General features: G+C 38.5%; 6 protein-coding genes across 6 annotated transcripts, besides 2 other annotated features; 4 read left to right on the top strand and 2 right to left on the bottom strand.

Annotated features, from left to right (window-relative positions):
• Nucleotides 1-2,328: 2,328 nt before the first annotated feature.
• Nucleotides 2,329-2,352: a sequence feature (Short protein (NUU61_007007, KAJ5092137.1) was converted to a misc_feature.).
• Nucleotides 2,353-2,396: 44 nt separating this feature from the next.
• Nucleotides 2,397-2,438: a sequence feature (Short protein (NUU61_007007, KAJ5092137.1) was converted to a misc_feature.).
• A 9,740-nt stretch (nucleotides 2,439-12,178) lies between these two features.
• On the bottom strand, nucleotides 12,179-12,667 carry NUU61_007006 (uncharacterized protein; the record flags this gene model as incomplete). Its single annotated transcript, XM_056657533.1, has 1 exon — nucleotides 12,179-12,667. The coding sequence occupies one exon, from the start codon at nucleotides 12,665-12,667 to the stop codon at nucleotides 12,179-12,181; it is 489 nt and encodes a 162-aa protein (XP_056510333.1).
• Nucleotides 12,668-13,661: 994 nt separating this feature from the next.
• Nucleotides 13,662-14,564, top strand: NUU61_007005 (phosphotransferase enzyme family protein; the record flags this gene model as incomplete). Its single annotated transcript, XM_056657532.1, has 2 exons — nucleotides 13,662-14,097; nucleotides 14,152-14,564. The coding sequence occupies 2 exons, from the start codon at nucleotides 13,662-13,664 to the stop codon at nucleotides 14,562-14,564; spliced, it is 849 nt and encodes a 282-aa protein (XP_056510332.1).
• A 7,620-nt stretch (nucleotides 14,565-22,184) lies between these two features.
• NUU61_007004 (thioesterase family protein) lies at nucleotides 22,185-23,281 on the top strand (the record flags this gene model as incomplete). Its single annotated transcript, XM_056657531.1, has 2 exons — nucleotides 22,185-22,287; nucleotides 22,353-23,281. The coding sequence occupies 2 exons, from the start codon at nucleotides 22,185-22,187 to the stop codon at nucleotides 23,279-23,281; spliced, it is 1,032 nt and encodes a 343-aa protein (XP_056510331.1).
• Nucleotides 23,282-23,476: 195 nt separating this feature from the next.
• Nucleotides 23,477-24,172, bottom strand: NUU61_007003 (Thioesterase superfamily; the record flags this gene model as incomplete). Its single annotated transcript, XM_056657530.1, has 1 exon — nucleotides 23,477-24,172. One exon carries the CDS (start codon nucleotides 24,170-24,172, stop codon nucleotides 23,477-23,479), a length of 696 nt encoding a protein of 231 aa, XP_056510330.1.
• Nucleotides 24,173-24,795: 623 nt separating this feature from the next.
• NUU61_007002 (uncharacterized protein) lies at nucleotides 24,796-25,496 on the top strand (the record flags this gene model as incomplete). Its single annotated transcript, XM_056657529.1, has 3 exons — nucleotides 24,796-24,916; nucleotides 24,964-25,040; nucleotides 25,110-25,496. The coding sequence occupies 3 exons, from the start codon at nucleotides 24,796-24,798 to the stop codon at nucleotides 25,494-25,496; spliced, it is 585 nt and encodes a 194-aa protein (XP_056510329.1).
• Nucleotides 25,497-25,901: 405 nt separating this feature from the next.
• On the top strand, nucleotides 25,902-27,421 carry NUU61_007001 (PCI domain protein; the record flags this gene model as incomplete). Its single annotated transcript, XM_056657528.1, has 2 exons — nucleotides 25,902-26,142; nucleotides 26,283-27,421. The coding sequence occupies 2 exons, from the start codon at nucleotides 25,902-25,904 to the stop codon at nucleotides 27,419-27,421; spliced, it is 1,380 nt and encodes a 459-aa protein (XP_056510328.1).
• Between the last annotated feature and the right edge of the window lie 409 nt (nucleotides 27,422-27,830).

Below are 27,830 nucleotides of genomic sequence, written 5' to 3'. Positions count from 1 at the left end.
TTAGTTTTCTTAATAAAAAAATCTATTAAAGAAGTATATATTCCTTAATTTAGAGTATCTCCTTAACTTCTTTATCGTAAAATATATTATTAGTTAGTTACTACTTAATATTAATTATAGCCTAGTAACTATTAAACTTATTCTTTATCTATTTCTAAAGATTATAGAGGAGTCGATTATAAGTATTTATAATATTTCTTTTTAATTAAAAGAGCTAGTCTAGTTTTTTAGTACTAATTTTAGTATTATATTTAAGTCTTTAAAATAGGTAGTCTCGTTTCTAGATAATATCTTAAAGCTCCGGAGTATCTTCTATATTTACCTTCTATTTATATATAAGCTTATAAAGCCGTTAAGTATTAATCTATCTCTCTATTCGAGTAATTATCTATATTATTACTAAATTAGGCTCTAAGCCTCGTATTAAGGCCTATATATCTATATTAATATAATATAGAAGATAATATTTTAAAAAGGTCCTAATATTAATATATTTTATAATTAGATTTTATTATATATTACTAACTAGACCTAGTCCTAGACTATAAATTAGTATTACTTATTTTTTATCGTTATTCTATATCTTTAAAATAAGACTAATTTACTGTTTTTATTTATAATTATCCCTTTACTATACTAAAAATAATATATAAAGAGACTCTACTTAAATCTAGTAATCTCCTTAAAGCTTTAAAGCTAGTTAAACAATAAGCCTACTAAGATAGGTTAATAATAGTAGAATATAATTTTACCCTTAGCTATTTTAACTTTATAGAATATATAATATTCGGCTTTCTTAGTTTTTAGTAGAATTTCTATTTATTATTAACCTTTTTCTAGGAATAGATATCGAAGATCTCTTATAGATCTAATTCCGGGGGGACGGAAAGTGTTATTATAGAAGAGTATTCTAAGTAAAAATATATATAAGCTTAATATAAATAATAGATTATAGATAATCTCTAGGATTAGAAATATATTTCTAATTAACTATTAAGGTATAATAAATAGCGTTTATATAAAAGTAAGATATTAAATAAGAAATAAACTAATTTATATCTCTAAGTAACTTTAAGGTAACTATTTAGCTAAAGCGAACCTTTAGAATAAAGTAACTAAGACTATTTAATCTAAAGAATATATCTAATATATCTATCGAAAAGTATAAAAATAAGATATTACAATAACTCTTATAAAAATATATATCTATATTTTTTATATATTAGTTAAAATACTAATCTATTTTATATTTTAGATTAGAAACCTTACGATCTTTATTAATATAAATCTTTAATATTAGAAATCCTTTTTTAGTCTCTAGTCTAATTACCCTTAATTAGTTCTAATTTAAGATATCCGAACTAGATAGAATTTAACCTTTTTAATATTTTAATATATAAAATAGTTATAATTAGTCTTTAATTAATTTTACTCTAAATATAATTATTTTTATCTTAAAATTAATATAAAAAATAGTATTAGATCGACTATCTTTTTAATATTATCTAGCTATTTTTCTAATTTACTATAGTCCTTTTAAAAATAAAGAATATTATTATTTATATTATTTTTATTATCTATACTAAGCTATTTAATTATTTTAAAAAATTAATTAGATAATTTAGTAAAAAGAAGATTAAATAAAGATAATAGATATATTAAGTCCTTAAATTAGTTAAAGATAAACTCTATAAATATTACTCTATAATAAATAATAAAGAGTTTAGTAATATCTATATAATTAGTACTATTTTAGCCTTTTAATATAAAATCAAATTTTTTAAACTAAAGACTAAGACTATCTTTAGATAGATTATAATATCTAATACTAATAAAGTCTTAAAGATTAATTTCTAAACTACTCAATTAAAGTAGCAGACGGCAAGCAGGCTGCCAAAACGGCCGCAAGTGAGGCCGTTTTAGGCCGTTGATTTGCCATAGCTTCTGCCACGCATCCACAGCATCCGCCCACGCCCATGCATTTTCCACTTGGCGCAGCAGCAAGCACCTCGGTTTCACCAACTTTCCCTGTTGTCGTCGCCCCTCTAATTTCAGTCTCCACCCTGTGTGCTCCGTCCATAGTATGGTCTGGCCAACACCGTCTCCCACTTTTCTTATAGGTGGCCGTTTTATTATGGCCTTGAAATACGCCTCCCACTGGGAGGCGCACTAAATCGAGGCCTTCCCCGGCCTCTTCCCGACGCTTGACGCTCGACGCTCGTCCCGAACGATTTCCGGCTAGCTCTCGGCGAAAGGCTAAGTCGCCCTCCTAAGACGAGGATAAGCATTCGGGCGTAGAGAGCTCCGATAACAGCAACGACGACCAATATGATACCGACCCGACAGAGCCTAGTTGCGATAAGGATTAACTCAAGGATGCTAACGATGTCGTGTAGCTCTTCACGGGTAACGAGCGTCCGCTAGAATACTACTTATAGTAGCTTGAGCAGTTTGACGAGTCTGTGTATACCTAGGAGGATTATAGTAAAGGCACTGTGCTTCTGCTTGACCAAGTTAAGGTAAGATAGAATTAGTGCGTCCTAACCCTTCGCTAGGTGCTGCCTAGCACCTAATCCTTTAATATATTAGGATTAACTAAAAACCAGTCTAGGTTCTGTGCATGTATCCGTAAAGACCCCTAGTAAGAATACTTAAAGTTATTTATTGGTATCTTATATGCCTTCTTGGATTAGGCTTTGAATTTGCGACGGGCAAGTATGGCAGATAGCTGCCTGGCTTGCTAGAGACTTTCTGGAAAGTTTTTTCGGCTTGTCTTCGAAAGAGCCACGTCCGGCAAGATCGACAAAACTATGAACCGACAGATTCGCCGAATATGAATATATATTTCCTTCGAGAGCGCAGCACCGCCGTTCCTTAACAGCTTCTCAAATGCCCACGGTATGACTGATTTTAATTAATCTCCTAGGCGACCCGTAAGTTAGCCCCAAAGCATAACTTATCCTGTAAGGGCCGCGAAAAGTCCACTATGTATGTGGAAGACTTAACCATAGTCATAGAAACGGCTATTAGTAATATAAAGAAGAAGTTCGGGCACGGCCGGTATCGTATAGAACTCTGCTTCTTCTTGTAACTAGCCGGTCTTACTACCAACCGTCCCTAGGCTGTCTCAGATCTATGGTATCGTTATATCCGAGTCAGTCTGCTCTAAGACCCGTAGGGTGTCCACACATGGTCGCTATAGAGTTCGCTTTTGAGTTCATAAAAGGGTTCTGTTACGCACTGGTCACCTATGGATGTTAGCTGGAACCTGAAGGTATATTTCTTCTCAAGATACCAAGATACGTGGGTCTTTCTAGTTATACTAGAAGGCCAAGGGTCTTCTAGTACTAACGATATCCGGTCTCGCAACTGTACTATTGCCTTATTCGTTAGGCCTTATATAGGCTCGGGTCTATTAAGGTATCGAGGAACGATTAAGGTGAGGAGTGCTTAGTGATAGAAGTACCGAAGGTGCTTTACTACTAAAGGGGTTGTCTTGAGAGGATCATAGTGTAAACGAGATAATCTAAGTTAAACTAGTAACTAAGGTTAATAATATGAGTTGAACGCGAAGAGCTAGATACACGATAAATAAGTGTCTTTATATATCCTTCGCCGAATATTCTATATCTTTATTTATAGTATACTATATACGGGTATATAGTAGTCCTATTAATATACTATCCGATATACTATTCCTTAGCAACGGATCGTGGTATATTACCACGTAATCTATATCTCTATTATCTTATATTATTACCGCGGGGTTAGTTAGCTCTAGTTTTCTCCTATACCTTTGTTAGCGCGAGTGAGGTGGCTTGGTTTATAATATTATCTCTCTCTCTTTTAGATTTTTGTCTTTAAAAAGTCCTTAAATTCTTGGTGTGACCTTTTTAGGTACGTTCCTATAATATTGTTCTATTATATCCCCTTGTATTACTATTAAACCGAAGCGTAATAAATACGCTGATAACGCTCGTTTAGGTAATAGGATTAAATAAACTAGTTACTTTGTGGATTTCCTATGCGATTATTGTTTTATTCGCGGAAAGTGTTATATTATAAGTCCTTTTGTAAAGAGTAAAAAGTATTCGATTTATGCTCGTCGCGGGTATATTTATAAGAGAAGTTTCTATATAGATAAAGAGTAGGATAATTTATAATAAAATAAATAAAAGTTAGCGTTCGATCTCGAGGAGGCCTAAAAGTAATTTCTTTAGTATTTATAAAAGATAAATAAAGCGATAGTGAAGGTCCTTCGCCTCTAAAAATATTAATAATTTTTTAAGGAACGTGGTAGTTAGATATTAGATCACGATTAGTTGATATTAGATTGGTTAAATAAAGAGGATCCCTCTACCGCTAAGGAGTTTCGTGATTTTGATCTATTAGTAGAGTAGTAAGAGATTTATTAATTAGCTACTATATTAGGGGATACTAGTCTGATAAGAATGACTTAGTCTTTGGATTAGATGCCCCCTAGCTTCTAGGGTATCGAGGCCGCGATTACTAAAGGAAATTTCGATCTATCTATTAGTGAAACTATCGAACTAGCTAGGAGCAACCCGTTAAGTGCTTAATAGGTTCCTATATATTTTTAGCGGTATTATATTCTTTTTATTTAATAAGGTAGTAAGGCTTACTATTGATATATTTGTTATTTAGAACTTCTTCGATTTTATATTCGTTTTTGGTTTCTTCCTCGATCCCTATATTAGTAGCGAGTTTGGCGTTTTCTGGTATAGGTTCGAGTAACGAGATATAAAAGACTAGATAGATATATCGTATACTATTAGGTAGATCTAAGAGATATATAATTAGTCCCTTTTTTCCTTTAATAGTAAATAGTCTAATTCTTAAGTAATCGAGTTTATTACTAGGTTATTTAGTTTTGATATTTCGATGTAGGAGATATACTTTCTCCCTCTTTTTTAGGTTAGGTCTTTTCTAGTAGCGTTAGTTATAATATTTTTTTATACGGAGGTTAATAAATTCAATATCTCTGGATAGCTATAAATATAGCTGCTTAAGTCCTATAGCTAAAAGGTTGGCTAATTCTGCGATTGTTTATTTACCGATTAGTTCGCCGATAATTATAGGATTATATTTGTAATTTGCGAAAAATAGTGTCTTATTAGTCGTTAAATTTATTACGTTATTATATATAAATTATACTATTAGTAGTAATCCTATCTAGTTATTCTGCTGATAGTTAACGTGGTATCTTAGGTATTACTTAAGGGTTTAGTTAACCTTTTTTATCTATCTATTAGTCTATAAGTAGTATACAGTAGAGAGTCTATACTTAATATCTATAAGGTCCGCGAATAATTACTATATATTCGATATAAATAGCTTGTCTTTGTTAGATGTGATTTTGCTTAGTATACTGTAGTTCGCGAAGATATAACGAAGTAGTATATTCGCTATTTAGGTCGCGTTGATCCGTTTAGTTATTAGGATTATATAAGCGTATTTAGTTAGTCTATCGATTATAACTATAATTATATTATATCTGTCCGAGTCTAGTAGCTTCGTGATAAAGTTTATGGTGATCTATTCCTAAGGTCTTATAGGGGTTTCTACGGATTATAATCTTCTATATTATATATATCTTATTAGTTTATTTTATTAATATATATTATATTATTGAGTGTAGTGTATGATTTTTCGTTTTATATTTGGAAAGTAGAAATTACGTGAGATCTGTTCTATAGTTTTCTCGGTTCCTATATACCTATATATAGGTATATTGTAGTAACGTTTAATAATCTCTTCTCGTAGTAATATTAGAATATATATTAATCTATATATATATACGAGTCTAGTTTTATCTATTGTTAACTTGTTGTTTTCCGCTGAATCTTTAAGTAAATCTTGTATTGCTTAGTCGTTAGTAGTAGTTTCTCGGAGCTATCTTAATAGCTTATTGTCCTTGAGTTTAATAGTTGCTGCGAGGATTTGTTTATTGTAGCTGATTAATCTGTCTTTGTTTTATTTAAGGATCGTTGGGTCTGTTGCTTTAGTGTTAAGCTTGTAATCTGGTCGTCGGCTTAATGTATCGGTTTGGCTATTCTCTATTCTTTTATAATAAATGATTCTAAAATTATATTACGTGAGGATTTTAGCCTATTATATTTATTATTGAGTAAGTATTTTAGTCATCGTGAAGAATATAAGGTTCTTGTGATCTATTTTGACTATAATTATATATTTAGCTCTTTCTAGGTATAATCTCTAGATTTAGAATACTAATATTATAGCTAATAATTCTTTATCGTGAATATTGTAGTTAAGCTCTGCTACGATTATCTTCTTTAACTAAAATACGATTAGTCGAGGCTTATTATTATTGCTTAGTTAGATTAATTATGCGTCTAATACGTAGTCTAATATATCTATTTTAATTATGACTGGCTTCTCGTAGTTGAATACTACGAGGATTGCGTCTTTCTTAAAGAGTTTTTTGAGGTCTTGGAACGATTTTTCTATTACGTTATTCTATACAAAGTTTTCTTCTTTTTTTATAAATCGGTAGAGTCCTATTACGATATATATATAGTTTAGGATTATTCGTCGGTAGTAGTTAGCGAGTCTAAGAAACTTCTAGATATTCTTGATATTACGTGGCGTTAGCTATTCGTGAATATTTTTAACTTTCTTTTTTTCTATACTAAATCTTTTAGTGTTAATAATATATCCTAGGAACCCTATTTCCTAGATATAGAATTTGTATTTCTTAAGTTTAAGAAATACTTTAGCTTCTCTAAGTTTCTAAAATATTTTCTTATTGTGTTCGATATAGTTTTCGAGGGTCTTAGAGAATACTAAGATATTATCTAAGTAGACTATAATAAAGGTGTTAAAATATTTATCTAATATAGTATAGACAAATCGCTAAAAGGATATTAGTATATTGGTGAGGCCGAAGGGTATAACTATATATTCGAAGTGTCCGAATTTAGTCCTAAATACCGTTTTTTACTTATGGCCTATATTAATCCTAATACGATGATACGCGTTAGTGATATTGTATTTTGTGAAGTATTTTGCTTTCTAGATCCGATCTTAGATCTTATAAATTAAAGGTAATAGGTATCGGTCTTTAATAGTAATCGAATTTAGATATCGATAATCTACGTAAAGATATAGATTTCTATCTTTTTTTAGAATAAATAGGATTGGGTATCCTATTAGCGAAGTTGATTTACGGATATAATCTTTCTTTAGGTTTTCGTTGATATATTCTTTTAGTGTCTAAGACTCTTTCTCGGATAGCTAGTAAATTAGCTTAATAGTAGGTTCTTTACCTTTTATTATATTAATCTCGTGGTTGAATAGGCTGTGCTTTAGTAGTACCTTATTTATTGGTTTTGTAAAAATATCCTCGAAGTCTTAATATTCTTTCGGGATTTATAGTTTCTCGTTAGTAGTATAGATTTACTTTGTTTTGTGCCTAATTATAACGTAGTCTTATAGTTTATTATTTATTATATCTAGTGATTACTCGGTGGTCGTAATAACGCTAATATTGTATATCTATATTTTGTTTTTTTGGTGTTATTCTATAATCTTATCTCTAGGACTCTTTTTAAGTTCTCCTTTGTAGGGATCCTATATATTATGGTATACGTTAATTAGTAAGGTAGCCTTATCTTAGGGCTAAGAGCTTCTTTTAGGTTCTCTTTCGTAGGAACTCTATTAGATATTAGTCTCTCTATAACTTAGTTCTTTTAGTCGTGTTATTAGATTTTTTATAGTCTAGGTTTTGTATACCTCTTTATATAGGTATCTATCGAATTCGATTTTTCTTATCTACTAATTAATTGTCGGATTGTGCTTCCGTAACTAGGGTACTCTAAGAACTATATTATATTCTTTTAGTTTAGTGATATCGAAGTTAATTAATTTAAAATACTTGTGGGTTATTATTGGGATATTTCTGTTTTTATACGTAATTCCTAGTCTAAGGCTTTCTCTATTAAGTCCTTAAATCGGTATCGGTCGTGGCTTTACGTAGCCCTGAATTTATATCTATTACTAGTATTAGGGGTTTATAAAGTTACTTATAGCTCCTGAGTTAAGTATCGCTTTAGTCGCTTAAAAGAGGATACTAATATTAAGCTTTATATATCTTCCTTATATTGTTGCCGCTATCTGTTATCGCCTTTCTAACTGGTTATTAGTATCTTGTTTGTAGATTTTCTGTCTGTTAACCTATATTCTAGTGAACTCTGGTTTCTATTAAGGTTCCTTTATCTAATTTAAGGGTCGCGGCTCGATACTGTAATCGAGCTTGCTTTAGTAGTAGATTAAGTAAGTGTTATCGTAGTATATAAATATTGATATATTTTGGTGGTCTAGGTGTTATATGTGTCTTTTGTATATATACTATGGGTTTGGATAAGGGTATCCGAGTTTTTTATCGAGTTGAGTTATTAGTCGTTAAAAGTCCTTATTGTATATATTAACGTTTTCTATCTATCGGAGTTGCTATATCTTCTTAAGCGAGTCTTTACTTTTTTAGGGGTTTTCTTGAGGCGATTCCGGAGTCTCCTAAGAAGTCTCCTAAGGTTTAGGCGTTACTAGAATTTTGACCGGTGTTTCTAAGATACTATATCCTTAGCTAGAGGATTCTTTTAATAGATCCGGCGAGTTATCGTTCTCTTAGGGACCGTTCTAGGTCTATCCTTGACTCTTAACTATTTCCTAATTAATCTCTAGAAAACCTTTTAACTCTCCTTAGTTAGGTATACCGTTGTTAGCGAATTCCTTATATATAATAAATATATCTTTATATCTTAGGACCGGTATCTACGCGGTATTTAGGTTCGAATTATATCTAGTTATTTTATAGTCTTCGCTAAGGGATTCCTCGTTCTAGTAGTCGTTATTCGTTGTGTAAAGTTGCTAAGTTAGTACTCTAGTAGTATTATAAGCTTCTTTATTCTACGTGGCTCGTAGTTACTATCGCCGATTACTATTATCTAATACTTTCTTATAGTAATCCTTGATCTAGTGGCCTAGCTTACTATAATAGAAGTAAAGATTCTTTCTTTTACGTTCTTTTTATTTTTTAGTCGGAAGTCTTGCTATATTAAGCTTTATAGGTCTTAGTCTATAAGGGTTATTATTATATAATTCTCTTACTGATTACTACTTTTGTCCTTATTTATTATTATAGCGGCGGAATCCTCGTAGGATATATCTAGTGTTGTTCTATCGTGTTTCACGTCGTTATTATCTATATTCGTAAAGCCGGTTATTGAATTTGATCGTTATCTCGATTATCCGGGATAGGTCGGTTAGTTGATTAATTCTTATAAATTTGTTTTTAACTTCTTCCTTAAGTCCTCGTTCGAATAGCTAAATATATATATCGTTATTATAATTAAGATACGAGATAATCTACTAGAATTTAGCGGCGTAAATACTGGCTAAGCTAGTTTATCGGATCTATTTAAGTTATCGCTCTACGGTTCGTTATATATTAATATCCCTAAATATCTATTTAAGTTTTCTTTTAAAGTTGGTATACGATTAGAAAATCGCTTAAATTATATCTTTCTAATCTAGTTACTTTTTCTTGTTAAATTCCTTAATATAGGGCTTGAACTAGTTGAAGGCTTATCCTTGAAGATAGGTTAAAACGTAGATAATCTTGTCCGTTTCTTCTATATAGTTAATAATACGTAACTATATATCTATCTAGGTTAGGAATCCTCGAAGCTTAGATCGAGTTTTATCGAAGAAGTCGGGTTTCGGTAGTTTTATAGATACTACGGGTCTAGTTCTCTCTTAAATAAGTTACTTTTAGAGCTAACTAATTATATCTATAAGTTACGCGTTGGTTAGAGTAGATTAGCTCGCGGAACCACGCGAAAGGTTACTAGTACTATCGTTGCTAGCTATAGTTGTCGAAGTATTAACGTCTCGTATACTATGATTTAAGATAGGCGTTTAAAGTGTTACGTATTAGTTATCTATAGATATTAGCTAGAATCTAAAGGTATACTTCTTCTTAAGATACTAAGATATATGGGTCTTTCTAGTTATACTAGAAGGCTAAGGGTCTTCTAGTATTAACGATATCTAGCCTCGTAACTATATTATTACTTTATTCGTTAGGCCTTATATAGGCTCGGGTCTGTTAAGGTATCGAGGAACGATTAAGGTAAGGAGTGCTTAGTGATAGAAGTACTGAAGGTGTTTTACTATTAAAGGGGTTGTCTTAAGAGGATCATAGTGTAAACGAGACAATCTGAGTTAAACTGGTAACTGAGGTTAATAATATGAGTTAAACGCGAAGAGCTAGATATATGATGAATAAGTGTCTTTATATATCCTTCGCCGAATATTCCATACCCTTATTTGTAGTATACTGTATACGGGTATATAGTAGTCCTACTGATATACTATCCGATATACTATTCCTTGGCAACGGATCGTGGTATATTGCCACGTGACCCATACCCCTGTTATCTTGTATCATTACCGCGGGGTTGGTTGGCTCTGGTTTTCTCCTGTACCCCTGCTGGCGCGAGTGAGGTGGCTTGGTTCGTAACAGGTTCCTAGGTAGCAAAGACGAGTAAGTACAGTTGACTTAAATATCTACACTCACTCGTATATTTGTCGAGGTCATGCCTGTTAACTGGCATGCAGGAACACTTATATCCTTCCTGAGATCATCTTTAACCCATCGCTTGTCTTCAGTCCCTATATTTTCTTGCTGGATTTGCTCTTTGCGGACCGTGCTTTTAAACGAGTTAATAGAGAGGAGTTTTGGTTTTCGCAGAACAGCTCCTTAGTTTGCATATACGGGACGAATGTAACGAGCTTCCATTACTGCTTGATCCCACTTCAGACGACGTAGTTTTTTCGACGGACGGAACGGACATTGCAAGTGTTGAGAGTGGGATTCTACCCAGGCTCATCGCCTTTTCCCTCTTTGTTCTCCAGATAGTTCTGAATAGCTTTATCATCCAGATTCATCCATTCAGCTCTCTTCCTGGCCCAGTAGCTTCGTCTTCCCTTCCCCTGAGCCTCGCTATGACCTCTCTTAGCAAGGGATTGGGATTTCTTATGATATGCCTCCACACTCCTCCCCTAGGTTAAAACCATTGGCACAATCACCGGCTTCCGACAAGTTACACGCCCTTAGATCTTACGATATGGTGCTGGCAAAGCGCTAGATAATAGCGGTATTATCCTTGCTGCATGACTGTATCGTATGCGATTTCGATTCGCTGACTGCTCATTCCCTAGGATCCGTGAGCGACTCTCTTCGCAATCTGATAATGCACCATGCCGATACCCGCACACGTTTAGGCGGGCTTTTCCGCCCAAACGAACGCAAGGTCGCCCGACGAATGAAGCAAAAGAATACCCTGGACGTTGACGTCTTCTGTGTGATGTACCGCCATCACTGGGTTCATTCGAGGTTTTTTCGTCATATGAGCATGATCGGGCCGCAGTGAGGTCTAGATAACCATGCAACAGAGATTAAATAGATACACTCCACGTCATATTTAGCCATGCTGTTCCTGGAAGAGACAAAATCATAATAACTATGAGTGCGCCCAGGAATCTGGTAAAGCCAAAAAAAGAAAGGACAGACTTCAAATAAAAACTACTTAATGGCCAAAACCTTTAAATCATCTCGAAGGAGAACTTCAACGGGAACACAGTAAATTGACAAGAAAAATGAAGTCAAATACAAACCAGAAACAAACCCCTATATACACATACACCCAGCCACACACACCCAGACACGTACTCCTAGGTACCTTCCCGGACTATATAGTCTATAAATATCAGCCAGGGGGCTCATGTTAGTATTGTATTTGAAAATGATGAGAAGCTGAAACGATTCACCAACTGGGACCAACTTACCTAACATGGTTGTGAAAAGCCATGACTCCAGTGACTATATTTACTGTTGAATTGCGTGTAGGTAGACAGTGACCTCAGCGCTCAGAATTTGGTCATTGGCAAGTTGATCAGCGGACTCGACAATCCACGTCTGGCAATTTCTTTGGGTAATCCTCCTCCCAACGGTTCTCGCTGCAATGACCTACACAACTCTTGTTAGATTATTAATTTCCCTCATGAAATAAATGTCGCTTAGAAAATTTTCTTGGGAGTGAGGGGCTGAAAGACAAACAGAATGCGAGGAAATTTAACTTGTAAACTTGCCTTGTCGTCCACGGAATTCATTGTCTTCCCGGGGGGGGTTGACCCTATGAGCGCTGATTTCAAAAGGACCGACCGGCATGTAATCGTCTTTGGGATCTCCCCAGTTGAGCATAGCGTTCTCGTCAAAGAACTGGGCAGATACCCACTGAAGCGGAACTCGCTTTATTGGGGGGTTGGTAGTGTAACGGAAGTCGTAGCTCCGCTTGGCCTGGAACCTGAAGCCATTCCTGACATCTCCAGTGGCGTGTATCAAAACTCCAACTTGCTTGTCATGGCGGGAGCACACCCAGTATGCCCAATGATCCTTGAAAGGGGCCCCGTTGTAGACCAGTAGTTCTACCATCAAAGCATCCGGAGGGGCTACTGAGGGGACCGATGGCGGATTGATATTCACAGCAGGTGCCGGATTGTTCCTAATTGCTGGAGGAGGCGGAGGGGGCGGAGCATGGGCCCTGGGCGTGGTGGAAGGCATGATATATATACGCACCGAATAATAAGAAAAGTTGACCTGGCGACCCTCCTTAGGGCAAAGAAAGCGCAGGGTAGATAGACAGACAAGTATGTGATTAACAAGGAATTGACAAAGTATAAAATGTTAAAGGAGAAATCATCCTTTGCGAGAGAGAGAATCGCCTTTATATCCTTTACAGACGCCGCTAAGTTTCAAGTATAGAAGCAGTAGAAAACTACAAAATGATTATCTTGTCAGGCGCCAACTCATATAACGACCTTCTAAATTCTCCACGATCGGGCGGTTACTGAAAAGAATGAGAAAATGTCTGAAACCATTGGATGTAGCTGAATCTCTAAGACGGCACCTAGCTATTCGGTTGGATGGTTATGATCTTCACTGTGGATCATTCTGATAGACTGGTGATCTCCGCAGGAGGACGCTTACTGATGCAACGTTAGTCTGAAAAGTAGTCCATAATTTTCCCAAGAGTCACGACAGAAGATTATGAGCCAATTGATTTACCGAGGAGTCTACATGAGAAACCAGTTTGGGTCCACTACTACTTGCCAGTATGTACATAGAGTGTCTCATGTAGCGCTGTATCTAAAAACTCTATGGTTGGTTTTATTTGTGGCATTCCGACTATCTACTAATTTAATATCCTGGATCCATTAGGGCGGCAAATACATCCACCTGGGTAGTCAGGAGGTGTGCCCACCTGAACCGTAGACAAAGGTGGTTAGTTTTCATTAGTCATCGACGCACCTGCGACCCCACATCCACTTGGGCAATTCTCAGTGCTGCGTATAGGCGCCCACCGTGTTTCACATTCAACTTCTACCACCGAGAAATCGGGCTTGCTCTACATTTTTTTTTTTTTTTTTTTAAAAAAGTCCATTATCGGGTGTAGTCAGCACCATCGAACTTTCGCCTTTCACCCTTACCCACTCTTTCAATTTCTGGTGCCTCGACCGAGCTCTGAATTCTCGGGATTGGACGCTGGGTGTTGCGCATGATGAACGTCTTCTTTGAGTCCAGTTTCTTCCAAACAAACAAAGGCATTGCGCTGCCTACACCGTCGGAGATCAGGGCGATCAACGAGGCGTCAGGTGATTTTAGGAAAACCTATTTCCACCGAGCGGCACCTGTCAAGATTCCGTCGTTGGGCCTGTTTGTCAAATATGGACGTTGTATATCCATTGTTGAGGCAAAAACGCAAAGAATGTTGCACACAGTCCTTAAAGATAGAGTGCCCGTTCCCGAGGTCTTTGGCTGGGCCGAAGATGGAGGGCAAGCGTTTATCTATATGGCTCTGATCGAAGGTGATATGTTGATGGAAAGGTGGGATGGCCTGAACGAGGGGGAAAAACAAAGCATTTGCCACGAACTGAAATACATGGTTCAGCAGTGGAGAGGTCTTCAGCAGGACGTATCGGACTCTTATATCGGTAAGGATATCTCGATACAAGCGCTCGACTATATCTGACCAGCATCTATATCAGGCAGTTTTGACGACAGTCCACTCCAGGACATTTTCCTTCTTGGTCATCCCGAGTGTGCAGGTCCTTGGAGAGGAGCAGATGCCGTGCGGCAATTTCAAAGTGCTTGTGAAATCGACGCCAGCAGCGATGCCCCTATTCGCTTTACGCACAGTGACCTTCTACCCCCCAACATCCTGCTATCGCCTGGACCGACTCCAAAGGTGGCAGCAATAATTGACTGGGCCCAAGCTGGATGGTATCCTGCCTATTGGGAGTATTGCAAAGCGCGATGGATTAATTTGGCACCAGAGCATTTTGATGGAGCTTTACTAGATGAATGGCGTCGAAAGTATCTACCGCTGTTTCTCGACCCAGTGGATGATGAGACGGAGTATCATCCCTGGGTCTGGTTTGTGTTATCCAAGGGAATTTGAATATTACATTGCTTAGTTTCGGACAAGGTGGTTACCAAGCCAGGAGCCCAGAGTTTGACGAAATACGCTTTAAAAGTGTGTCGACGACTGCATTGGACTTGATACCAGCCATAAGGGAAAGTCATCTCCGTCGTCGACAGGACCACTCGGGCAAACTCTGCCACAACTTCAATATACATGGTCGCCTTCAGTCGGCGGTCGAGAGAGAATTTGTTTTCTGTTGCAACAATCGCGCGCACCTAGTTATAGACTGTCAGCCAGTTTCAATCCATCTCGATACTGAACAAGAAGGATCTCACATCCTAACTTTTGACAATAGTGTCATTACTGAGTCTATGCTCAACCTCTGCCTTGTAGACCAGATGCCACCACTTCCAGAATGTCTCGATTGAGCTTTTATGCTTAGTTCCCGGAGTTTGTTGTCCATTCTTTCCCCGTCGCTGGTCACACCGCCAAGAAAAGAGAGCTTTCAAGAAGCGGACCGTCTCCTCCGTATCAGAAAGCCAGTGAAAGCATTCCACTGGATCGCGCTTTCCCCCCTTTATAGAACCTGGTAGAACAATCAGCCTATCAGTCAGCGTAGAGAGTAGATAGCCTTCACGATCGCCAAAACTGACGCGACAAGACAAAAATATAAGCCGAGATTCGCACCATCCAGGTGCCTAGGCTCCTTCATAGGTCACCTCGCCTTCGTCATCGCTAGCCAGAACGGCCTGGGCGTCGGATGACGCGGCATCTACGGTGGAATGGAAAGGGACAGTGTATGGGGCTAGTGAATCAGGTGCGCAGGGGCGCAGTGGGGGCGAGAGGGAAAGCAGAGCGGGGGAGGGAAAAGAGACGAGAAAGTGCGTCGTTCTGGAGAAGGGACCAACGGTGGGCTTTTATAGATGGGCCGCAACTGGCTAGGGGCGGTAAAAGCGGCCAGGGAGGGCGCTAGGCCCAAAGGGGGAGCAGCGTGAGGGTGCTACACCGCGAGGGAAAGTGGAGGGCGGCCACAGGCAGGCGGTGGTGGACGGCAGGAAAGCGGTGCAATGGGAGCCGGTTCTGGCGCCCCGCTTGCCGTCTTGTAGAATACTAAATTAATAATATTCTAAGTTTTTAATTATTATCTAAAATAAAATAATCTTATTAAACTAATAAACTTAAATATATTTTTAATAATTAATTCTTCTAATTTAAGCTCCTAGTCTAAAATAATATAATATTTTAAAAAAGTAAATTTCTATATATATCTTTATTAAAACTAAGTGTAAAGGGTCTACCAAGATGGTGAGGCATGAGGTTATTCCCAACTAACGGAAGGGGTGAATTAGGCGATATCACATGATCCTGAAGGAAGTCGGAACTCATTACTTGATCCACTCTACAGTGGAATGATCACGATACACAACAGAGACCTAGTCGTTTACATTATCGATGATACGTGGAGTTACGAAGATGTTATATAATAAATTAATACTCTCGCATCAAGCTGGCAAGACAAGATCCAGTCTTGATAGTAATAAAGATATACTGTTTCTCCTACTCCTTCCCCTTGTTTCTTTACCTGATCGATAGGTTTTATACCCTGCCAAGTATATTCTTTACACTAAGGTTTTAATAATTATTTAAAACCCTAGTTCTAATCTATTAAATTTCTATCTTTCTATCTCTATTAAAACTAGGGTTTTAAGGCCTATCTTAAAACCCTAATTTTAATAGAGATATTAGTTCTAATCTATCTAAATATTATACTAATTATTATAATCTATTCTCTATCTAGATATTATCCTAATCCCATTTGATTAGTTCTAGAAAGATTATTAATAAAAATTTCCTATATTTATAAACTCTATCTATAATCTTCTTTTAATCCTAGTTATTAATATTAATATTAAATAATTATTTAATTCTATATATAATATTTACTATTATTAATAAAGGGTATTAAATATATCTATTATATAAGATCTAATAATATTTATATATATTACTAAATTTAAAGTTAAGAAGTAGTTTATATTTATTTAAAAGCTTTAGGAGTAAGATAAGTTAGAAATTATATAGAAAAAAAAGATCTAAAAGATTTATAAAAAAATTAAACTAATTAATAATAATAAAAAAGAGGATACTATAAATCTAATAATTATAATTAATATATTTTAATAATTATAGTAAAAAAAGTTAAAGAGTAATTATAAAAATAATTATAGCCTTTTATAGATTTTTAGTAAGATTCATAATTATCTATAAATATTTAATAATTATAAGCTTTAAAATTAAAATCGAATAATATTTAAAATAATATTCTTTAGAATTATTTTTTAAGAATTATTCTTCTAATTACTATAAAAAATTATTTAACTAAAATAAATATAATATCTAAAAATATAGCTAAGAATAATATAATCTATAAAAGTTATAAAGTTAATAAAATATCTAACTAAATAGGTTAAATAGATTAACCTATTAACCTACAGGATAAATCAAAAAAATCTTGACCCGCCTATAGATCAAGAGGTCTAACCCACGACTAGACATAGACAGACCCGTCCCATGGGTCAAAGATCTTGACCCATGACCCAAACCCACGACCCATGGGTCGGGTCAATAAAATCCTGACCCGCCCATAGGTTAATCTGTGGGTTAACGGGTTAACCTATTTTTGACCTATTTTAGTATAAATTTCTTAATTAGGATAGATAATTTACTTACCTTTTTTAATAATACACTATTGTTAAATACTGTTTTTGTTCTAATATAATTTATAATTATAACTCTTTATAAAAAGAATATTATATAGTAATAATATATTTAGAATATATAATATATTAATTTATTAATTTAATACTTTAAGGTAAGAATTATATTTTATAATAGGTAGATATAGGCAAAAGAAGATATTAGTTAACTATTTCTTATACTAAACCTAAAAATATATATTTAAAGTCTATAGTAGTACTTCTACTTTTTATATAAATAAACTATATATATTAGAAACAATAAAATAGATATAAATCTAATATCTAATATTTCTTTATTAATATATAAGTATATTATAGTCTTATTTATATAAAAGAATTATTTTAAATATTTTTTCTGAATTTATATAAAATAACAATATTAGCTGGTTGGGTTGAAATTTTTTGGGGATAAAAAGAAAAATCTTGGGGTATTACTCTTATCTAATTATTTAGGTTAACGGGTTAGCCTATAGGTTAACCCGTTAACCTATTTCTTACTATCTAATAAACTTTGTATATATTAATAGAGCCTGTTCTAATTAGTTATAAAATTTAGCACTAGGATAGTGCTGAATTCTACCTACTAATAAGAAATAAGTATTAGATCTATATTCCCCTAAATCTATGATGATTTATCTTAGATTATTTTTCTATATCTCGAGTCTCTCGTTATAAAAGGGTTATATAGTCCCCTTTTTACTAGATATAATAAAATATATACCTTTTTATAGTAGTTTTTCTACCTCTATTAAAACCAGGGTTTTAATCTATCTACGCGATTACTTAAAACCCTGGTTTTAATCTACCTACGCGTTTATTTATAGCCCTGGTTCTAATATACCTACGTAAAAAGGTTGGCTGGTTAGGTTGAAATTTTTAGGGGATAAAAATAAAAGTCTTAGAGTATTGCTCTTATTTAATTATTTAGGTCAACGGGTCAACCTATAGATTAACCTATTAATCTATTTCTTACTATCTAATAAGCTTCGTATATATTATAGTAGAGTATCTTCTGATTAGTTATAAAATTTAGCACTAGGATAGTACCAAATCCTACCTATTAATAAGAAATAAGTATTAGACCTATATATTCCCCTGAATCTACGATAATTTACCTTAGATTATTTTTCTATATCTTAAGTCCTTTATTTTAATATGCTATTACTATATCTCTTCTATATCTTAGTTATCTACCTTGTACCCTCTCTCTTTTATTAAGAGTAAGGGGTTTAAGTCATCTATTTTCTATTCTAATCAACTTCTTAATACCCTCTCAGAACTACCAGAAAACCAGTAAACTAAGCAAAGCCTCTCTTTTATTATACTACTAATACTAAAACGATCTAACGATCAGAAAAAGATCTAGGTGATTTTTGATAGTATAAATAAAGCAGAGTTTTTAAACTAGTAGCTTAATACCTAAATTAGTGGTTCTTATAATATTATAAAGAAGATAAACTAGGAGGGTCTACAATAGACTAATATATAATTATATTTTAATCAAGTTATATATTTAGTAATAAAAGAGCTAAAGCTCCTATATAAGCGATATAGTAAGGTTATAGACTATCTAATCTATACTAAGAATAGGATAATAGGTCTCTAACGCTACTAGAATCGGAGTATATACTAAAAAAGCTAAAATACTACTAAATATTTAATAATCTAATATCTTATAGAATATATAGTATATTATATAGCTATTATTTAATTTATAGACTAATCTTTCTTAGGCTAAGAACTCCTCTTGAATAGCCTAGCTAGTTATCTAAGAGCTATAGAAGTAATAGTTAATTACTATAATAACTACCTTATGGCTTCCTTTTTAAACTATCGAGTATCCTAAATTCTAAGCCCTTCTTTAAATAACCTAATTATTATTGTTTATCCCTAGTTTCCCTTCCTATCGAACTATATAGTATCGAATCTAAGGAATAACCTAAGATTAATAGAAAGATTTACTTTAGAAGCTTCTATCTAAGACTAAGCTCTCTATTAATCTTAACTATTAGATATTACTATTTTAATAAATATTTATAGCTATCTCTAGCTATTTTATTAATATAGACTAGAATTATCGAGAGGTTTTATTTAGCTTCGAACCTATTTCTAGTATATACTCTAGGTAGAATCTTAGTATAATCTTTCTCGATATCCTCTAGAAATATTAGATTAAAGACTAAGTACTTATAATAATAACTAATAATATATCAAATAACTCTACCCTTATTTTAAGTATCTAAGATTCTATTTAATTATTAGATATTAACTCTAAGATAATAATTATTTAGGTTCTATATATTATATATATAATTTAGTTAAGTTTAAAGTAACTACTTAATTAGATAAAAGCGAACCCTTAGAACGAGGTAACTAAGACTATTTAGTCTAAGAAATATATTTAATACGCCTATCGAAAAGCATAAAAACAAGATATTACGATAACTCTTATAAAGGTATATATCTATATTCCTTATTTATTAGTTAAAATACTAATCTACTTTATATTTTAGATTAGAAACCTTACGATCTTTATTAATATAAATCCTTAATATCAGGAGTCCTTCCTTAGTCTCTAGCCCGACTACCCTTAATTAGTTCTAATTCAAGATATCTAAACTAGATAGAATTCAACCTTTTTAATACTCCGGCGTACGAAGCAGTTATAACTAATCTTTAATCGATTTTACTTTAAATATAATTATTTTTATCTTAAAATCGATATAGATAAATAACGCTAGATCGATTACCTTCTTAATATTATCTAGCTATTTTTCTAATTTACTATAGTCCTCTTAAAAATAAAGGATATTACTATTTATACTATCTTTACTATCTATAATAAGCTATTTAATTATCTTAAAAGGTTAATTAGATAGCTTAATAAAAAGAAGGTTAGATAGAAGCAATAGATATATTAAGCCCTTAAATTTACTAAAGATAAACTCCGTGAGTATTACTCTATAATAAATAATAAAGAGCTTAGTAATATCTATACGATTAGCACTATCTTAGCCCTTTAGTATAAGATTAAATTTTTTTAAACTAAAGACTAGGACTACCCTTAGATAGATTATAACGCCTAATACTAATAAAATCTTAAAAGTTAGTTTCTAAGCTACTAAGCTAGTAATATTCTAAGCTCTTAATCACTATCTAAAATAAAATAGTTCTATTAAATTAACGAGCTTAATATATTTTTAATAGCTAATTCTTCTACCTTAAACTCCTAGTTTAAGGTAACATAGTATATTAAAAGAGGTAAATTTCTATATATACCTTTATTAAAACTAGGGTTCTAAATAATCGCTTAAAACCCTAGTTCTAATCTATTAAGTTTCTATCTTTCTATCTTTATTAGAACCGGGGTTTTAAGGCCTATCTTAGAACCCTAGTTTTAATAGAGATATCGGTTCTAATCTATCTAAATATTATACTAATTATTATAATCCGTCCTTTATCTAGGTACTATCCTAATCCTACCCTATTAGTTCTAGAAGGATTATTAGTATAAATTTCCTATATTTATAAGCCTCGCCTATAATCTCCTCTCGATCCTAGCTACTAATATTAGTATTAAGTAATTATTTAATTCTATATATAATATTTATTATTATCGATAAAAGGTACTAAATATATCTACTATATAAGATCTAATAATATTTATATACGTTACTAAATTCGAAATCGAGGAGAAGCAGTTTATATTTATTTAAGAGCTTTAGGAGTAGGATAAATTAGAAATTATATAAAAGGAAAAAAAGATCTAAAAGACTTATAAAGAGATTATACTAATTAGTAATAATAAAAAAGAGGATATTATAGATCTAATAATTATAGTCGATATACTTTACTAATCGTAGTAAGAAAAGTTAAAGAGTAATTATAAAGATAATTATAGCCTCCCGCGGATTTCTAGTAAGGTTCGTAAATATCTATAAGTACTTAATAATTATAAGCTTTAAAATTAAAATTAATTAATATTTAAAATAATATTCTCTAGAATTACTTTTTAAGAATTATTCTCCTAATTACTATAAAAAATTATTTAACTAAAATAAATATAATACCTAAAAATATAGCTAAGAATAATATAATTTATAAAAATCATATAGTTAACAAAGTATCTACCTAAATAGGTTAAATAGATTAACCTATTAACCCGCGGGACAGGTCAAAAAAATCTTGACCCGCCCACGGGTCAAGAGGTCTGACCCACGACCCGCCCATAGGCTGACCCACGGGTCGACCCATATGGGTTGTCCGCGGGTCTGTCCAGGTCTACCCACGACCCGCCTATAGGCTGACCCACGGGTCGACCCATATAGGTTGTCCGTGGGTCTGTCCAGGTCTAGTTATAATTATAACTTATATTAGAACGAAAACAGTGTTTAATAATAGTATATTATCCTAATAACTAAGCAGCTTTATAATTAGAATTATATAAAAGTTGGGTCGAATTAGGTTTTATTAGGTTTTATTAGGGCCCTAGTATTGGGTCCGGGTTGGGTTTTGGGTCGAGATCTTCGACCCAAGTTGGGTTATGCGGAAGTCTAGCTAATATCGACATCGCACCAAGCCTCTGAAGCCCAATCAGCTGCTTCGGCAGACCTTCATCAACCAGCTTCGCAGCCTAGAGGCGTTGTAGTGAATATAAATCGATTTAAATACTATATGCTTAGTGGAGTGGCTCGCTCGCTGGTGGATTACGTTAACGCCCATCGATAGGGGTTGACTCAGCCTCGGTTGTTCCTTGGGGGAAATCACCGGCAGCCGAGGCTCGCGAGAGTAGCAGGGGGAGGGGGAGGTCTCTGGCCATAGATCATGGCAGTATTCGTCTGGATTTCTGTTGAGTCTTTTTCTTTTGCGAACGCATACCATCCATTCTTCTTCAGCCATGTCTACGATCAACCCGGCTTTCGAGGACGCCATCCGAGTCACGCCGCAAGGGCCCGGCAAGTATAACGCCCATCTGCGGCCCGAATGGTGCATTGGAACTGGTATGTTCATTTCTTCGCAGCAATTCAAATATCAAGAATCTAATGAGCTAACCGCATTCATATAGTCCCCCATGGCGGATATACCACCGCCGTCTTCTACCGCCTGGCACTCACGCACTTCGCACACGCCCACCCCACACACTACAATAGCCCAGCCACGCCGATCTCCCTGCAGCTCTCATTTCTGCGCCGCACAGCCGCAGGCCCAGCAACTCTGGAGGTCGAAGATGCCAAGTTAGGCGCGCGCACCAGCACCATCCACGTGAAACTCCTCCAGACATCAGAGAAGAAACCCAGCGAGCTGGAAGTGAAAGTGACCGGCTACATCACCGTCAGCCCCGCCAGCGCTGAGGTAGGCATCAGCGCACCGACAGGATGGAGGCCACAGCCCGCCGTGCCGCGCGGGTCTCTCGCCGACGGCGGAGTCGATCTGGCAGCGCTGGCGCGCACCGGACACGACGGCGCATGGACAAAACGCGACCCTCCGTACCCGGAGTTCCGGCGCGCAGCGACCCAGCTGGAACTCTACGGGCTGGGTAAGGGACCTGTGCAGCAGCAGCAGAAGAAGCAGCAGTCGAGAACTATGGCCGTGGACCAGTGGGCGCGGTTTCGGCCCGGCGGCGATGCAAGCGGGCGCTGGACGGACGCTGCGGTCGTGTATCTGCTCGACATGTTCCCCATGGCTCTCGACGGGCTCGATACCATGTCGGCGACGGCGGAGGCTCGGGATCGCGGCACGTCTGTGTCGGACCACAAGGCGAAGTTCTGGTATCCGACTGTCACGCTTAATGTCGATCTCAAGAAGCGGTTGCCTGCTGCTGGGGTTGAGTGGCTGTATTCTCGGGTTGTGACCAAGGCTGTGCGGGATGGCCGTACGGATTTGGATGTTACGGTCCTCGATGAGAAGGGCGAGATTGTTGCCCTCAGTACCCAGGTCGGGTTGGTGGTTAGTGCCAGTCGGAATTTGGGGTCGAGGAAGATGCAGAAGCTGTAGATGTTGGTTTGTTGCTTTCGCGCGATTCAATAGATGTGTCCTTGGGTATATAGAGTTGGGGCACCTGTCTTGGGTACATTGAATAGATGAATATCAGGATCTCGTTCAATATTGTATATGCAGGCTCATGTCTACGCAAGTATGTACAAGCAAAGAATATCTACTAATCTCTATGGCTGTTTCTTTTCGTTCCCCTTATAGACGAGACCCCGGCGTCACAATCCAGAATGCCATAGCATCCGCCTTGACGAGCTTGCGCTTCGTCCACTCCAGATGTCCTCCGGCGCTATCTTCATCTTCCTGAACAGCCTGCGCGCGCACCCAGAATTTCTTCCCAACACGGGCCACCACCCGCGACCGGACCACCAACAGCGCCGGGGTTGTCACGCGCCTCCGATACCGCACGTCGAGCTGCACCGTGAACGTCTGGCCGCGCGGGTTATCGTCAGCGACACTTCCCGCCGATGGTTCGTTTGTATGCGCCGCGACGGCCAGAGACATGGCCTCGTCGATCAAAGTGGCGACGAGCCCGCCATGCAGCGTCGCCGGATGTCCCGACAGCCCCGGGCTGCCGAGATCAAAGATCATCACGATGTCGGGTGGATTGGCGCCGGGTGTGGGTTTGGCCGCCGAGGCGGCATCTTGCTTGGTTGCGGGCAGCCATGTCGGGATTTCGGAGGGCGCGGCTGGGATCTGTTGTCGTTGGAGAGTTAGGCAGTGCGGGATTGTGGATGCTGTGCCGAGAGTCTGCGCAAAGAACCCATCTTCACCTGTGGCGGGCTTGAGACGGCGCGAGTCTGTTGGAATTGGGGTGTATTCGGCAGAGGAAATTAGTGAGTTGGCCCATGGGTGGGTACGGAGGTGGGCGATGGCTGAGGACGGGTCGGCCATTTTTTTTCTTCTTCTCCTTCTTTCTCCTTGCGTCAATTCTTGGTCAGTTTGCACCGATGGACGAAACTGAGTTCGCTGAAGGTATGCAAAGGAATCTTATACAAAACGGCGGTCGTTCCTATCCGGTAACCTCGGCTCCCGAAATTGGGGAGACATCACGTGTTGGATCTTCACGATCGGCAGTAGATAAATTCTGGGGGGTGTAGAACTGCCGGTCGATCCAAGATTGAGCTGGATAGGTTCTGAAGGACGGGATGTAAAAGCTTCAAAGAACTGGATAGGTGCTCCCAGCCGCCCAGGTTTTCAGGCACGTAGTGACACCTGCAAGGGCAGGCAGGAATGTGGGAGGGGAATGCTGGAAATAAACAGTCGGAACCGGGGCATCCAAGCCCAAACAGGCAAATGTCTCAGTGCATAAGCCGGCTGGAGTAGCGCAAAGTCCGTTTCTGGTATTTTGCGTTGTTGGGGCCAATCGTGCCTGCCGTTTTATTTGGTTGTTTCCCTGCTTTTTCTTCTCCTCACTCTCCTTCTCTTTGCCTTCCTCTCTTCTTCTCTCCCTCCCTCTTCCACATATCCCTACCTTGTATCCCCCACGCTATTCTCTGCTATCTCCCATATCCACCATGCTTGCCTCCATTGTGCTTCTCTCCACCTTGGCCGCTACGGCCCTCGGCAACAACTCTTCCTCCACCTACACCTTTCCTGCGGGCTTCAACATTGGCATGGTGAAGTCGGATGAGCTGAGTAGGTCGCCCATCATTCCTGGTTTGAGCGCTGCTAATTACTTCCAGGCTCGTGGTGTACTGGTCAGCGCAATGTCTGCCCCAAGGTCTGCCAGAGCGGCACTAAGCTCAACTCGTGCGACCCCGTATGTTGACCCGTTCTCTGTTCTTCCGATGGCATGGATGATTTTTGTAGACTGACATTTCCATTGCAGACAACCCTGAAGTTTGAGTGTGTCTGTGAGGATGGCTCCAAGCCCGACGTCTCGCCCTACATGCAGAGTGTTCCATTCTATGTCTGCGAGGCCGCCTTCGGCCAGTGCATCAGCGCCCACCCCGACGATGCCGATGGTCAGAGCACCTGCAAGAAGAACTCCCACTGCGGCACCAAGAATGCCAGCGAGTCCGATACCTCGCCTTCGTCTTCGTCTGCCTCGAGCAGCACTTTGGCCTTGGCCACTTCCACCAGCTCCAGCGAGCCCTCCTCGACCTCTTCGGTGGCGGCTGAGAGCCACACCAATGCTGCGGTCAACGGCCTGACCGGATACTCGACCGGTATCCTCGCGACCGCCATGTTCGTGGCCATGCGTCTGGTTCTGTGAAGGAACTGGGGTTTCTAAGTCCTAGTTTCCATATTCCCTATCCTCTTATCTCCATGCGATGAAAAATTTGCTGTTATTTTCCTTTGCCACCGTTTGATTCCCCTCGAAGTGCATGGCGCCTTGTCGTTCCTTGTTTTGGCCTGGGGTTTTTTTGAGTGCATGTCTGCCAACTCTTACCTTAATAATGCCAATGATGAAGCTTGATTCGTGAATAGAATAGTCCTGCGTAGGGGAAGAAAAAGATATGAAGAAGATGAGACATTCATAGCATCGTGGAATTGAGTGTTCGGTGGATGCTCCTTCGCCAAGACTTTTGGCACACACTGAAATTTCGCCAACTTATCGATAGACTCCACCATCAAAGAAACCTGTTCCTCCTTCTCTCCCCTTTCCCACCACCTCACCATGCCCGCCCCGACCACCACCCTCCTCATCGAGGGTTCATTCTCCGAGCTCGCCGAGGAGTTCGCCCAGTATGTCGATGCCCTCCGCAAAGAGGGCAACCTCCAGTCCGAGATCGCCCCGCTCCTCCAACCGCTTCGCCAGCAGGAACAGTCCGAGGGCGAGCCCGACCTCAAGCAGCGGGATGAAGTCCTGAAGAAACTCGTGTCGGCTGCGACCGCATTGAACGGCGCTCCCGAGAAGGGTGAGTGTTTTTGACTATTGCGGTTTAGTAGACAAAGAGATGTTTCTTGAGAGCATCGAAATTGATGCCACCAATTTTTTCCGCTTCGGTCTTGGGCTCCCACTTCGACCGAGAAAAACAATCTGATTCACAAACTCTAGAAATTACCCCCTCCTACAACCTCTTGGTGCACCTCGTCCACCAGACAACCGACCCGGACATGTTCCTCCCGCGCATCTGCACGTACCTGGCCAAGCCCATCACGACCTCGCCCCAGTTCGGCCCGACCCTGGCCATCTCCATTCTCACGACCATCTTCAACACGCTGTCAGCCAATGACTCGAGCCGGTACCATGTTCTGCTGGCCATTGTGGCGGTGATCCGCCAGTCCGGGTCTGGGTATGCCTTTGAAGCGCTGAAGCCACAGCTGTCGACTCAGCTACCGACGTGGCTGACGGCCTGGGAGTTGGATGCCGAGGAGTCGCAGAAACTGCACCTGGCGATTGCGGATGCCGCTACGGCGGCTGGCGATGACGACCTGGCTCAGTCGCACGTGGTGCAGGCTCTGCAGACGATCCCCGCGGGCGAGGCCTCCAAGCCCGCTGCTCGCGACTTGGCAGTGCGGGCACTGGCATCGGCGCTGCGACGCCCCGCCGTCTTCGACTTCACGCCGTTGACCGCCTCGGATGCCGTGCAGGCGCTGCGGTCCAGCGACACCACGCTCTTTGAGCTGCTGGAGATCTTCACTTCGGACACACTCGACGCCTACGAGGCTTTTGTGGCCGCCACCCCGCTCGCATCCATCTCTGGCGGCGTGCTCGCCGAGGCTGCCGACGCCCTGCAGACCAAGATGCGGCTTCTCACCCTCACCTCGCTGGCCGCTGCTACCCCCTCGCGCTCGCTCCCCTACGCTGCCATTGCCTCCTCGCTCCGCGTGCCCGCCTCCGACGTTGAGATGTGGGTCATCGACACCATCCGTGCCGGTCTCGTCGAGGGCAAGCTGTCGCAGCTGCGCTCTGAGTTCCTTGTCCACCGCGCTACCTACCGTGTCTTTGGCGAGAAGCAGTGGGCCGAGGTGCAGGGTCGTCTGATGGTTTGGCGCCGCTCGCTCGAGAGCGTGCTGGGTGTCGTTCGCTCCGAGCGCGAGCGCTTCGTCCGCGAAGGCATCCAGGCCGCCGCAGACCAGGAGGCCGCTGCCGTTGCGGCTGCCCAGGGCAAGACTGGCGACAAGGCCCGCTCGGGTGACCGAAGACGAAACCAACCCTCTCAAGCACGCGAGGTTGAGGCTGTCGGCGAGTAAATTTGAAGGGGTGTTTCTTTTTCTACATTGGACTGCATGAATGGGTGTTTTCTTTCGATGACGTGGAGTGGGAAACCTCCCACCAGAGCACACCAAAAAATTCTGTTAATAGAGGGAGGATGCCTCAGGGGGTCCTCTTTTCTTTTCTCCTTGTTCTTTTTTCTTTGTCTGTCACTGCCTTGGGCCAGTTGTAGGGATGGTTTTTATTTCTTTTCTCTTTTTTTTTATCCTCCCCCCGATGATGTTGGGATTCCCACGAGTCATGTCCTGTCTGTGTTCGTTTTGTGTATCGACGAATTCTCTTTTGTTTTACTTGCAGAAAACCATACTGCCTTAGACAGAGTTGGGCGCAGTAGAAGAACTTCCCTTAAAGAAGTCCAATGGCTACAAGCCAATAGAATAGTATCCA

Source organism: Penicillium alfredii (assembly GCF_028826965.1).
Source record: "Penicillium alfredii strain IBT 34128 chromosome Unknown utg000009l_segment0_segment0, whole genome shotgun sequence".
NCBI lineage: Eukaryota > Fungi > Ascomycota > Eurotiomycetes > Eurotiales > Aspergillaceae > Penicillium > Penicillium alfredii.
Note: the sequence above shows the minus strand (reverse complement) of the source record. Positions and strands in the feature narration are given on the sequence as shown.